This window comes from Ursus maritimus, unplaced genomic scaffold (assembly GCF_017311325.1).
Source record: "Ursus maritimus isolate PB19 unplaced genomic scaffold, ASM1731132v1 scaffold_21, whole genome shotgun sequence".
Taxonomy (NCBI): domain Eukaryota; kingdom Metazoa; phylum Chordata; class Mammalia; order Carnivora; family Ursidae; genus Ursus; species Ursus maritimus.
In genome coordinates, this window is record NW_024424564.1 from 47,596,544 (window position 1) to 47,609,405 (window position 12,862).

Here is a 12,862-nt window from a genome sequence, read left to right on the forward strand (position 1 = left end):
GACAGACACGTCCCCACCCCAGGGGCTAGACCTTAGCTTCGGAATGTGACAATTTATTTGGGGGGCAAAAGAGGCTTTCCACTCCCCCTTCCTGGCATTGATACAACATTGAAGAGCAGCAGAACTAAACGTACAAGACGAGAGTAATCGGCACAAACCCCCCTCCCCCGGCCCGGAAACAACCAAATCCAGAACAACAGAACCAAAACCCACACCCAAAACACGCCGTCTTCTCCACCCGCAGCCTCTGGGAGGGGGCAGGTGGCCTGGGGGACCCACCCCCACGCTGGGGCGGCATCTCCACTCCTGGTCTCCTGCCAACCCAACTCGGTCCCTCTCTTTCACCACTGGAGGCAAAGTTTAGCCAGCTGGGAGCTGGATGGTTGAACCACAGACAAAGGCAACACTTCATTTTTAAAATGAGAAAGAGAAAAAACAGACAGCGCCCCTCCCCAAATATAGAGCTATATACGTATATTTTATATATATAGAATTCATTCGTGCACAATTCATTAAATGAGCTTTTCAAAAATTAAAAAAATTATAAGATACATTTCTTTAGGCCTTTGTGTTTTTAAATTAAAACGAACAAAACGTGTCCATCTGCACCCCACCCAATAGCGGGGGTTCGGCCCCAGAACTCTTCGTTCCTTCTACCTTGGCCTCTTGCGAGGGGTCCCCTGTTAGACCACCAGCCCCGTTTGCCTAGCTGAAGCTCTGCATACAGTAGGCACTCACTCACTGTTGGAGTGGGGTATCGACTCCTTCAAGGCAGGGCAGGGGGACCCCACGGGCCTGGGGCGTGGGGTCTTCAGTCCCCATCAGCCTGTCCCCCTATTTCGGCATCTTGGTGACTGTCAGCAAGACGGAGTCAGGTTAGGGAGACCCACTCCTGGGGTGTTAGCCCCTAAACTCCTTTCTGAATCTGAGCGGAGACGCAGACTGAAAAAAACGAAAACCTCTAAACACTTTCCTTTTCTTTTTAAAAGTGATTCCTTAAACCATACAAGCCCCCCAAGGCTGCCGCTAGTGCATGGGAGCCCAAAAGTGGAACTGACCATGTGGGGCTCCACTGTCCGGCATGGGCCAAGTGCAAAAACAAAACAAAAACCCCAAAACACCCAACCCAACCAACCAATAAAACCCCAATAGGTGGGAATGGCAGTGCGTCCGCTTGGGTCCCCACGGAGGCTAAAAGGGCTGGTGATAGACCAGCACCCCTGACCTAACAGGTTCCTCCTCCGGGCTGATCCCTCACCCAGGACTGCCTGGCAAGGGGGTGGGGGGGAGCCCGCCAGCTCTGCAGCAGCTGCAGCATCCGGGGTCCCCACCTGACGGGGCTTTCCCCAAAACGCCAGAGCAGCTAGGCTCTTCACCCCAGCGAAGCAGCTTTGCATCCCGGAGCCCCAGTTTTCTGGTCTTTTCCACGGGGTGATCCCTCCCACTCTGCCTACCTCGCACTGAGGTTGGACCTCAATCATCGCTTCTTTCCAGAGCAGGGGAAGGATGGAGCTGATTTTGCCCCAGAACCCTTGGCAGGGCAGGAATGAGAGGGGGCTGCGGGAGGCTAGAGGCCCCGGCGCCAGCGACCTCGGCCAGCACTGAGTCCTCAACAGCCGTCTGGACACCAGCAGTGCTTAACGAAGAGGCCTTGAGCCCAATACACCCATTTCACAGAAGGGCACACTGAGGGTCAGAGAGGAGAATGAGACAGGGAGGTGTCCCAACTTCCCACCTCCAACTGGAGACACCAGACCTCACCTGTTTCCTATGACACGTGGGTGGGGAGGGGGTGGCATTAAGGGGAGGTGACAGAGGCCCCCACCGCTACTGAATATGGGAGATCGGGCTTTGGGGGTATTTCACATATAAAAATAAAGCAAACCAGAATGCAACTTCTGCTTGGTAATTAGGCAAACGGAAAAGCAGCAAGGGGAGAGGAAGGGCCAGTAGGAGGCTGATTCGTGCAAGAGTGGGGGTGGGGTTGTGGGTCCCCACTCAGAGCCACCCTGGGAGAGAGGTAAGGAAGGCTCCACTTGCTCTCGACCCTGTGCCCACCTGGGCCTCCCAGGGGAGGTGCCCACCTCGAAGCAGTGTGCATGCGTGCCTCTGCGTGTGCTGAGATGGGGTGGGGCCACGTGGCTGAGGGTCAGGGCAGCAACACCTGTGGAAAGAGAAGGGGCAGGCATGCCCTTCTCCCCACGGTTACCTCCAATCCCTTAGGGTCACCACCTAAGATTCTCCCAGAGTCTACAGCTCCTGTCTTCCTGAAGCCTGTACCCCTGACCTGGCCAGGGAAGCTCAGGGGTGTCATGGTCTTTGGGGTGATGGGGAGGGAGGGACCAGATGACCCGACAAGCTGGCAAACAAGCAGAAGAGAGCAAGAAACCCAGCTGTATCTACTCACCGGCCTTCCTGGACAAAGTCACCGAGGGCACACCAGTGGGACTCCCGCTGACCCCCCCACCCTCCCCCCAAACTCAGTCCCATTAGCCTGGCCCCTGCAGCTCTCGCTAGTTCCATGGGGACCAGCGGTCAGCCTTCCCTTTGAAGGAGGGTAGGTGTGGGGTCTAGGCCCAGGACAGGAGGGAGGCCACCCCCTGCGTCAGGCCGAGGAGAGCGAGCGAGCAGTCGGCCAGACCCCAGGGACCCGCGGCCAGGCCCAGGCCTCCACCCCCATTCCCAACATCGCCACCTCACCTGTGCAATCATTGCGGTACTAGTTTTTCTTTAAATATCTCTTTCTCTCCCCCCCCCTCCCGTTCCCACCCGACCCCATAGGAATCCCACAATATTTTTTTCTATTTCTTTTTTCTTTTTTTCCTCTTTTTTTGTTTTTTGTTTTTTTGCAAAACTAATTCTTTCACTTTCCTGTCATAAAATCACCTCTGAAAACACAACTTCTTTACAAAAAAGTCACGAATGACACGGACTCTCAGGAAAACACATTTCTATGGTCTCTGGAAAACACCTGTAACTGGCACCCCAGGCGGCCACTCACCTGGGGTGTGGGGTCGGGGGGGACATCCCCTCTAAGGACAGAGGAGAAATACCAGCCCTTATTTGGGGGGAAGCCAATTGGCACTTGGACGGCCACAGAGCCAACACAAAGGGCAGGGTGGGGAGGGGTCTAGGAGTGCCAGCCCCCCAAACCCTGTGAGGGCCCTTGTTCCACATCCTGGGGTGGGGAGGGGCAGGGGCCATGCCGTGGCCCCTGGCAAGGAGATTTGGAAGAACCGAGTCCTCCCATACTTCGGACAAAGGCATTTGTTACCTAACGGGATTCCCTTTCTGCCTCCTCCTCCCTTTTGCCATCACGCTTCTGAGTTGAGACCCCTCTTGCTGCACACGCCAGGAAGCTCCCTCGAGCCATGCTCAGGACCCTGCCCCCCAGGCCAGGCTGAGACCTGGGGCTGGCCAGGTGGGTGCCTCCCACAGCGCCCCAGAGCCCGGGTCCCACATACGCTCCCTCCCCTGGAGAACACAGGCCCCCTCTTTGGTCACCCCCTTTGGCCTGCCCTTCCCCCCCCAATCCAGTGCCCGGCCTAAAGCTGGGGCCCTGGTCTCTGCCACTGGCATGGACACCTCAGCTCCCTGGCAACAGAGAGAAGGAAAGCTGCCCTGGGCGCCGGGGCCCCCCACTGCTTCGAGCAGGCTGCACTCTGAGAAAAGCCTCAGTGGTCAGAAGCAAGGGCGGGGGGCCGGAGAGGCAGGAGCCCCCGGGGAGTGGTTTCCAGGCTTCCTCCTTCCCCGAGATGCAGGGGAGGAAGGAAGGGGAAGGCCGGGGTGGGGGTCTCCCTTCTCCACCTCAGTCCCCACCATGCCATGCCTGCAGCAAAGGCCTGGCTGGTTAGGCGGACTGCCCAGAAGGGTGTGGGGGCACGCACCCCAGCACAGCTGGGCCGGGGAGGGGGGACTGGCCTGGGGGCTCCACGCCAAACTCCTCGGACCCGCACCAGTCAGGGCAAGGAAAGGGCGGGCCTTCGACAACCCCGTTCTGAGGAAGCCTCAGAGCTGCCTGGAAAGCCCGGGGCCCGTGCACATCGGGTTCGTGCACAAACACGCCGTGGGGCAGCAGGTGCGCGTGCCAGCTGGAAGTTTCCACAGCAGGTTCTTGTAGCACCTTTGGTCAAGAACTGAAGGGCCCTTCAGATGCTGGGAGGCCGGGGCAGGGTGAGCCAGCCACTCCCACCTCTGAGATGGGCAGGCGGAAGGAGCCTAAAGGGTCCTGCCCGGGTGGGTCCAGAAGTGGGTGGGAAGACCCAGGCCTCTGGCTCCGCTCCCGCTGCCCTCACCGATGTGGAGGGAGGGGCCGAGGCCGGCCTCACCTCAACCTCCGACTGGGCTTCACCATCCCTGGCCCTCCTGCCCAGGCATCCAGGGGAAGGAAAGGGACAGCGCCCCCGCTGGGAGGGGGTCTCCTAAGGGGCCCCGCAGCTGCCGGGTTAGCACCGAGAAATCAGATGCTGTGTGTGAGAGCTGGAAGCAAGCTGGGGAGAGACAGAGTGGGATGCGGAGGCGGCAGCTGAACCCCAGGTTCGGGGGCTCCCCGGGAGCCCCCCAGCAGGCCCCACCATGCACGGGCAGGGAGGGTGCCCAGGGACAAGAGGGAGGACTTGCAAGTGCCCTCACCCCACCCCAGCCCTAACCCGTTCCAGGACCGCTGCTCCCACCGGGCTTCAGGGGGCTCCAACCGGCCAGCCCCATCCCGGGATCCACACCGAGCCCCTTGAAACAAGCAAAGCACAGGCAGAGGTGTCCGGGGGCGGGGGTGGGGGCGGGAGCAAGAGTATGACTTCGGGCAGGAGGGCCCCCCCAAGCCCCCCTCCTTGATGGAGCCCCCTCACTTGCTCACCCCACTGCTGCCACCACCCCCAGTGGCACCTGCGACCCCCGTAGCCACCTTCTCGAAATCCTCAGGGTTGCAGAATTCCTTGATAGTGACTGTCAGAAGGTTGCTGGTGACATCGGTGACCACCACATTGGAGCAGGGTGACATCTCGGGACGCCAGTCCCCAGCTTCGGGCTCGGAGGCTGCGCCGGCAGGCTCAGGGGCCGGCGGCGGCGCCTGGCCCGAGGCAGCAGGGACGTCGGGAGGCACCCGCTTGCCGGTGGCCGTGGCCTCAGGAGGGATGGACAGGTCGAGCACTTCCGGCTCCTGCCAGTCGGGAGCGGCTGGGCTCACGGTCTCAGGGAGCAGCTTGGGGGGCGCGTCATCGGGGTCGGAGGAGGACTGCGGCGCCGGCGAGGGGCAGCCGGAGGAGCTGGAGCTGCGGGCGTCGTAGGGGGCAGCGGGGGCGGCCAGGAGCAGCCCGGGGCCCGGGGAGGCCGCCACGTCCGCCTTGCCCGCCGGCGGCGGAGGCAGAGGGCCGGCCGGGGGCTTGTTGTAGAGCGCGAAGGCGCCGAACTTCATGTGGCGGATCTGCGAGCGCAGGATGCTCTCGCTGAACTTCTTGCTCTTGCCGATGACGCGGTTCCTCGAGGGGACCTTGGGGCGCGGGAGCGCTCCAGCCCCCTGCCCGGCGCCGCCCCCGCCCGCACCCTTGTCGATGACCTTGAGGTTGAGGATGATGCGGTTCCGCTTGGGCTCCCGGGGCTTCACCTTGCGGTTGATGATGCGCACCGTCTCGGAGAAAGGCGAGATGGGGGGGCGCAGGCCGGGGCTGCCGCCCTGGGGGTCTGGGCGGGGCAGGGGGCGGCGGGACATGCGGTGGCAGCGGCGGATGTCCTTCTTGAGCCGGTGCACGGCGGCGCTGGAGTGCAGCTTGGGCGACGAGGCGCTGGCGCTTGGCTTGACTGAGAAGTGCACGTCGCTGATGCGGAGGGCCTCGGCCTGGGCCCGCGCCTGCGGGGCGGAGGGGGCGGTGAGCGGAGGCTGGGCTGCCCCTGCGCCAGCGCCCACAAGCCCCGTCTCATCAGACCATCCTGAGAGCACCTCGGAGAATCCGCGGCGCTCCCAACCCGGTCTTAGAGATGAAGGAAAACGGACTCGGGCAGGGGAAGCCAAGTGCGCGGGTCTGAGGGCAGGTGGAGCCCTGGACCCAGCGGGACTCCAGGACCCACTACTTTTGACGGCTGCAGGCCCCTGAGACAGCTGCCCTGGCTGACCCAGAGGAGTGTCAGCAATCAGGACGCTGCATGGGAAGAACGACCCTTTGCTCAGAAGCCCCTGACCAACTCTGCTCTGTGAAGGAGCCCAGCCTAGCCTGGCACTCCTCCACGGACCAATTCTTGGTGACAGAAGGAAGAGGGAGGCCCCTCCCTGCTCCACCCCACACCCCAGCGCCACTGACCTACTTGCAGGGTCCCAAAGGCTCTGTGCTCTCTGCTTCTAACAGGCTGCGCCTCCAGCTTGGACTTGCCTCCCTGGCTGACCGTCACCTCTGGGACAGCCCCTTGGCACTCTCAGCCCCTCCTGTATGCGCCCAGCCCCCTCCACTTCCCCTCTTGGGTCTGATTCATGTCTGCCCAGGATCTGGCCCAAGGCCTGGGGCTGAGCAAATCAGTGCCAACAGATTCCAAAGCCAGCACCTAAAGCCTAGGCTGGAATCCACCCCAGGAAGACAAGGGTCTGGGGGGGATGGACCACGAGGTGGGACCAACTTCATCTCTGTGCCAGGATGGCCTGGGTGGGGGGAGTGCAGGGTGTTGAGCAGGCCTGTGGGCAGCCAGGAACTGTCCCAGGCTCCCTGCAGCAGCTCACCTGCCACTCATGGAAAATAAGGGGTGTGGCAGGGCCCTCAGACACCCCGAGTTGAGAGCAGGGGACTCATAAGGCCATACAAACCGTCCTCCACGACCAGTCCTTCCTTCACTACCTAAGGACTAGAGTCACAAGCCAGCTGCTCGGAACTACGACTACAAACACACACGGCCTCTCCCCCACCGGCTGCCCTCCCTGGAGACGACGCGGGATGGGCAGTGAGGATGTTGGGTGATTCAATGTAATAAAGGACGGATGGGGCCTACAGGAGCACAGTTTGGGGGCACAGGCCTGTCTCAGAGGATGAAGCCTTAGTAGGAGGGAGCCCTGGTCCTTTTGGAGCCAATGACGCTCGAGGCAGCTACAGAGGCTCTGGTGGCCTGCCGCAGGGGTGCCCCTAAGACCAACAGGGGAGGCAGAGAGCCCAGCGCTGAAAGGATCAGTGGTCAAGGGACTAAAAGCAAAGGGTGACCTGTCATCGACAGACATCATGGTGTCTGCCTCAAGCCGGGTGGGAGACAGTGGTGGCTGAGGGGGAGGCCACATTCCCACAGTCAGTCTATGAGCTCCCCGAGAGCGGGATGGTGGTCTGGGGTCTCTCCACGCCCCACCCCCCCAGCACTAGACACTTAACGGGTCCCTGGGAGGTAGCCTGTGTGCCCCTAAGACAAAACTAGGTTGTATCTGACCACAATCCCCCGAAGGGGTGTTTGGGGACTCACTTGCTGAATTAGCAAGATCTTTAGAAGGTGGTAGAAACATACTTTTAACGCTACCTGGCCCTCCTGACCCCGCTGGGAGGGGGTCTCCTGGGGCTGCTTGGCCAACAGTCCCTCCGAGCACTAGGTAGCAGCACCCATGGCCCAGGGTGCCCCGTGCCAGGGCTCCTTGCTCCTCCCGGGCCCCGGCCGGTGGAGCCAGGGCCTGAATCCCTCACGTCCCTTCTCAGACAAGGGCAGGAGAGAACCAGCCTCTCCTCGGCATGGCAAGCAGGGCCTTCTGCAGGGTCACCCCCAAGAGAGCTTGGGGGAATCTCCACTCTTTCTGATCCCTCCCAGGGGGTTGGCGTTCATGCCAGACCTCTGTCTTCATGGCTCTGCCCAAGTCCAGGGGTGAGGGTCCCTGAGGAGGGGCAAAAGTGGGAAACCTCAGAGCTGGGATGAAACTCTGGCTTGGTGGGCCATCACACACCGTCAGGTTCTACACGCTACCTGCTCACCGCTACGTCTGGCCCATAGCAAGTACTCGAGAAAGACGGGATTTCTCTCCCCGGGGGTGCGGGGCAGGGGGCTGATGAGCAATGATCTTTTACTAATGGACGGTTTCCAAACTTCTTATGAGAGACATTTCTTACTTTATAGCTTCTAACTATTGTTGTTGTTTTTTAAAAAAGACTGGTTTACCCTTCCTCCTCCTCCTCTCCCCACCCCAGGCTGAGAATTCTGTGAAGGTGGGACCTGGGTCTGCCTGTGAATTAAAAATGCCAACCACAGCCACCGTGTTTACGGCACGCCAACGGGGGAGAGGCACGGCGGCGAGGGGTTGGCTTGCAGCACAGACAACAGCACAGAAGATTAAAGACCTGGATTCTACCAGGTCTGAGTGACCATGGTCACTCTCTGTGACCAGTTCCACAACCTCCCTGGCTTCCGTTTTTCCAGGTGTAAAACGGTTCAGAACGGTTCCGGGCAGAAAGTAAGCGCGGAGTATAATTTGTTTACTATACACGCTGCCTCTCGCTGACTCAGAGAGCCACGGGCTCAGACCAAGCTGGTCTCCATCACCCCTTGCAAACACCCACATAGCTCTCCTAAGGCTCAGGTCCTCTCAGCCACCTCTCCCCCGCCTGCCCCACCGCCCCTTCGCTTCCTGGGTGTCTCCACCTTGTCCCCTCAACCGGATGTATGTACTATCTGAGGGACAGGGTGAAGAAAAGGAGCCAGAATGAAGCCAGGAAGCTAGGTGGTGGGACTGCACGTTAAGTCACCTCCTCTCTCTCGGCCTTTTTTTCATCTGGGTAATGGGAATAACACTCCTTCATAGGGTTGTTGAGAGGATTAAAGGAGAAAATCCAAGGGAGGGCTCAGCACTGTTAGGCCCAGAGCCAGTTCGGGAGCTAAGAGCTATCAAAGGAAAAAAAAAAAACGCATTTCGCAAATCCAAGCTCACGGTCATTACTCACTTGACCACTAGAGGGCGCCCCAGCTGCGCTGAGAGGTTGTCACACAGCCCACCCGCCCTCAGGCTGCTCCGCCCCATCCCTCCTCCTAAGAAGCATCAAGGGTTAAGTGTGCTCCTCCACGGATCCCCTAACGGGTGTGGGTTGGGGAACAGAAGTCACGGAAATATGTAATTCTGGAAACCAGTGGTTCTTTCACGTCTGCTTTAAGTTCAATCCCTTACCCATGCACAGTGAAGCCCACCCCACCCTCCTGGGGCTTTGAGCCTTTTGCACAAACGGGAGATGCCGAGGTTGTGCATTCTGCACAGTCTCTTCCCTGCCCTTCCCGTGCCAATCGCTACCAAGTCACAGGCTGTCACGGCGGGAAGGGGCCCCGCCGCAACTTTAGCACTACTGGGCCGACGGTGGTGTCCCACGGACGCCCTTCTGCAGTCTTGCCTGTCTCCTCATCTCACCTTCCCTCTCCGACTCTGTTCTTTCTCACTAAGAAAAATTAAATAACCTCCTGAAACCTCTAAGATGGCTTCCTCTGGGGCTAGGTTTCCCTCCCTTGCCAAGGCTAATGTGCTATGCTTCCGCTCCCCCACACCCTACCCTCATTAGAAGCTTCAGAAACAGACAGGGGTGGGGGGAAGCCAGTGGCACGGCCCGGGGGGATAAACTCAAAGTGAAGTGATCTAAGGTCAAATTCAAGTTGCATTCCCCAGTGAGGAGGGGAGGCATGCAGAACAAATCCTAAGAGAGAGAAGGAAGCTGGGGGCGGGGAGGCAGGTGGCCCCCAAATGCTTCTCCTGTTCCCAGCCCTGAGGGAAACCACATTTACTTTCCCCATGGATTCTAATTCCAGGCAGAGCCCTACCAGCTCAAGGCTGGGGGAGATGAGGGTTCGCCTCACCGGATGAACGCAAGTAACCTCCCTGCCACCCCCTCAGGAGGACAGCCCCACCTGCCTCATCCACCCCCATGCTGGAGGCCGGCTGGCCTGCCTGGACCCTGGTTTTGTCAGCGAGGATTATCCTCCTCCCTCACTCCCCACTCCCAGGCCCCTCTTGCTGAAGCTGGGGCTGGCCAGGGCCCGCTGCCAGGGGCTCGGTCGGGGGCTCACAACCACCCCCTGCCCAGCTGGGGCCCCTCTGGAAAGGTCCGCCTGCCTGGGCAGCCGAGGATCTGTCCCTCCCTTGCAGGCCCCGTGCTGCGCCAGGGCTAGGGGCCCGAGAGGGGGCTGCTGGGGCTGGGCCAGGTTACCTTCAGGAGGAAAGTTTTGGGTTTGGGTCCCCTCTTCTTGGGCCCATACAGCTCACGCTCCCTCTCCCTGCGGCCGAGAAACGCCAAAGGTTAAAAAGAGCCCCTTCCCGGGCCCCACTCCGCGCGGCCTTCCCCGGCTCTCCCGCTTCCCCCGCTTCCCCGCGCGGCGCCCCAGCCGAGCCTTGGCCCCGCCGCCCCTGCCAGCTCCCCAAACTCACTTCTGCTCGAAGGCTGCAATGAGCCGCGAATCCAGGATGTTCTCCTCGGGCTCCCAAGTGCTGTACCTGCCGAGTCACACATGCACAAAATAAAAATGAAAACCTAACAGGCAGAGAAACATGCGAGGCAGCAAACGTGCACACCTCCCCCCCCCCGCCACCACCAAGGGGGAAAAAAAGGCCCGGGTGTCCGCTGCCTCCCCTCCCCCCTACCCCCTCGACCCCACCGGCACTTACTTGATGGCCCACCCCTTCCATTTCACCAGGTACTCGATGCGTCCCTGAAAAACAGAGAAGAAAAAAAGGGGGGAGTGGGGGTGGGGAGGATGCGGGGACGCGAGGAGGCGGCGGCGCGGGGGTGGGCGAGAGAGCCCGGGTTAGCGGGACCGCTTCGCCCTGATGGGCCGCGGACCCGGACACCGGCTGCGGGGCAAGGCGTCCCGCCTCGGGAGGCGGCTCACCTTTCGGATCCGCCGTTTGATGATGGATTCGGCCGCGAAGACCCGCTCGCCCACTGCAGACAGCTCCATCTTGCTCAGCGGCACCCACAGCCCATAATACTCCCTGCTCCCGCGGCCGGTGCTGCACCGCTCGCGCACGCGCCGCAGCGCACAGGCCCCGGCGGGCGGGCGCGCGGTGGGGCGCGCGCTCGTGTTCCAGCTGCGGGCCGTCACGTGACCCCTCGGGGCAGGCGCGCCGTTGCCAGGACCTCCCCCTCCCCCGGGGCAGTTGCTAGGGAAAGTGAGCGCTCGCGGGGCGGGGGCGCGCTCTGGCTCTTAAAGGGGCCTCGCCTGGCGGCGGGAGTCCGGGCCCGGAACCCGGTGGATGCTTGGCTTGCGGGAAGCCTGGTGGGGCGCAGGGCAGTCTAACAAACACTTCCTTACTCCCTTCTCCATCTTCCCGGCCCCTGATGGCCGACAACTTCTCCCTCCTTTTAACACCTCCCCCTTGCAAGTCTCGCTAGGCCCAGGCGGGGGAAGGACGATGGAGTCTCTGCAGCTGCTGCGCATCCTCCCAGAAGTTTGCAAACAGTTAAATATGATACAGCAGAAATGCATTTGCCGTTGCCTTGCCAGGCCCTGCGGGAATTTCTTTAAAACATCGCCCTCCCCCTCCCCAATCCATTATTTATGTATTCGTGGGAGTGTGGTTTTGTAACCAGTTCGGATGAATTAAAACAAAAACTCCGCCGCAGGAAGAGGCGGTGGGGTGGGGGCGGTGGATGGGGTGGAGGAGGGCGGGAGGATCCTGTGCATCTGTTCTTTGGCCGGCTGGGGTCTTGGGCGGCACCTGCCTTCACCCCAGAGGCGGGTTGAGGATCGCAGCCAGGACTATGTGGCGGCGAGGGGAGGGACGGAGACGCTGTGGGGTGAGATGGGTTCCTGGCACCCCACATTAGGCCCGAGTGGGCCATCCTTGGGTCATTTGGCAGAAACCACCTACACGACCTTGTCTATATGTTTTCTGATTCCCAGGCCTCCTGGCCTCGGCGCTCTCCGGCTGCCTGCAGTTCTTCAGTGGTTCCGCCATTGCTCACAGGGAGACCAGACCCCAGCTTCCTATTTGAGGAGAGACTGGGAGACCTGGCTGTCCCGGAATGGACACAAAATAGCCCCGCCACACAAAACGCTCCATTTCTTTTTCCTTTGAATTATTTAAACTTTATTTTTTATTACACCAACTGTCTTGTTCTTTGTAAATTAAAAAAAAAAACACCTACTTACTGTCCATAGTCTCCATCAAACCATTGTTAATATCGTTATGAATCCTCTTCCAGCCTCTGTTCTCCGTCTATACAAACACACGTATGTATACATTTGTATACATTGTATATACATAGTATATATATGTATTTCTTTTTAACAAAATAGGATCTTATGAATCACACTGTCTGAAATGTGCTTTTCTCCCTTCATGATATAAAGCGAACCTCTCTTGGTGTCATTAAATGGAAATTTTGCCACCGTTTTCGTGGCTGTGGTGGAGCTGAGATGGACGTGGTGAGGGTCAGCATCTCTCTTGCTTTCATTACTTGTTTCTCAGAAAAGAGGATTTTTACTATTCTGTACTGTAATACCAATTCTTATGGTTTCAAATCGACCACATCAAAATTTCTGCTTCTCATCCCTGTATCTATGCAGATTTGTCCATTATTATCTTGGAAGAAATCCCCCCTCACCTTCCTTAAAATCAACATGCTCTTGAAAATTAGCTATTTGCTGGCCAGCCCAAAGTGGGCTGTGGTCTAAGAATAGAGCTGCCTTCCTGGGGATGATGGGGGCGAATGGGCAGATGAACTGTGTGGACACGAACGTGTGTGTGTGTCTGTGTGTGTGTGTGTGTGTGTGTGTGTGTGTGTGTTCAGCCTGAGAGAGACAGGAAGCCGGATTAAGTGGGTAAACATTAAATCCATTTGTTAGTTCATTCAGCAGCTTTTGTGACCCTTTTTAAGCTTTTGTGTTAAACCACCCAAACACAGGTGCCCCAGGCTTGAGGAACTCTTCATCAGGTGAG

At 59.3% G+C, this 12,862-nt stretch overlaps 1 protein-coding gene across 1 annotated transcript; it reads right to left on the reverse strand.

The window, feature by feature from the left end:
* Positions 1-32: 32 nt before the first annotated feature.
* CBX6 (chromobox 6) lies at positions 33-10,919 on the reverse strand. The gene is made up of 5 exons (XM_040637550.1): positions 10,810-10,919; positions 10,586-10,629; positions 10,349-10,414; positions 10,131-10,197; positions 33-5,845 (listed from the first exon to the last, which is right to left on the reverse strand). Exons 1-5 carry the CDS (start codon positions 10,876-10,878, stop codon positions 4,844-4,846), a joined length of 1,248 nt encoding a protein of 415 aa, XP_040493484.1. The 5' UTR covers positions 10,879-10,919; the 3' UTR covers positions 33-4,843.
* Positions 10,920-12,862: the final 1,943 nt, after the last annotated feature.

What these genes read in the sequence shown, in the direction of transcription:
- CBX6 (XM_040637550.1), bottom strand. Translation starts at nt 10,878, where the DNA reads ATGGAGCTGTCTGCAGTGGGCGAGCGGGTCTTCGCGGCCGAATCCATC. An exon ending in TGGAAGGGGTGGGCCATCAA is followed by an intron (nt 10,415 to 10,585) that starts GTAAGTGCCGGT and finishes GTGACTCGGCAG; the next exon opens with GTACAGCACTTGGGAGCCCG. An exon ending in ATTGCAGCCTTCGAGCAGAA is followed by an intron (nt 10,198 to 10,348) that starts GTGAGTTTGGGG and finishes TCTCGGCCGCAG; the next exon opens with GGAGAGGGAGCGTGAGCTGT.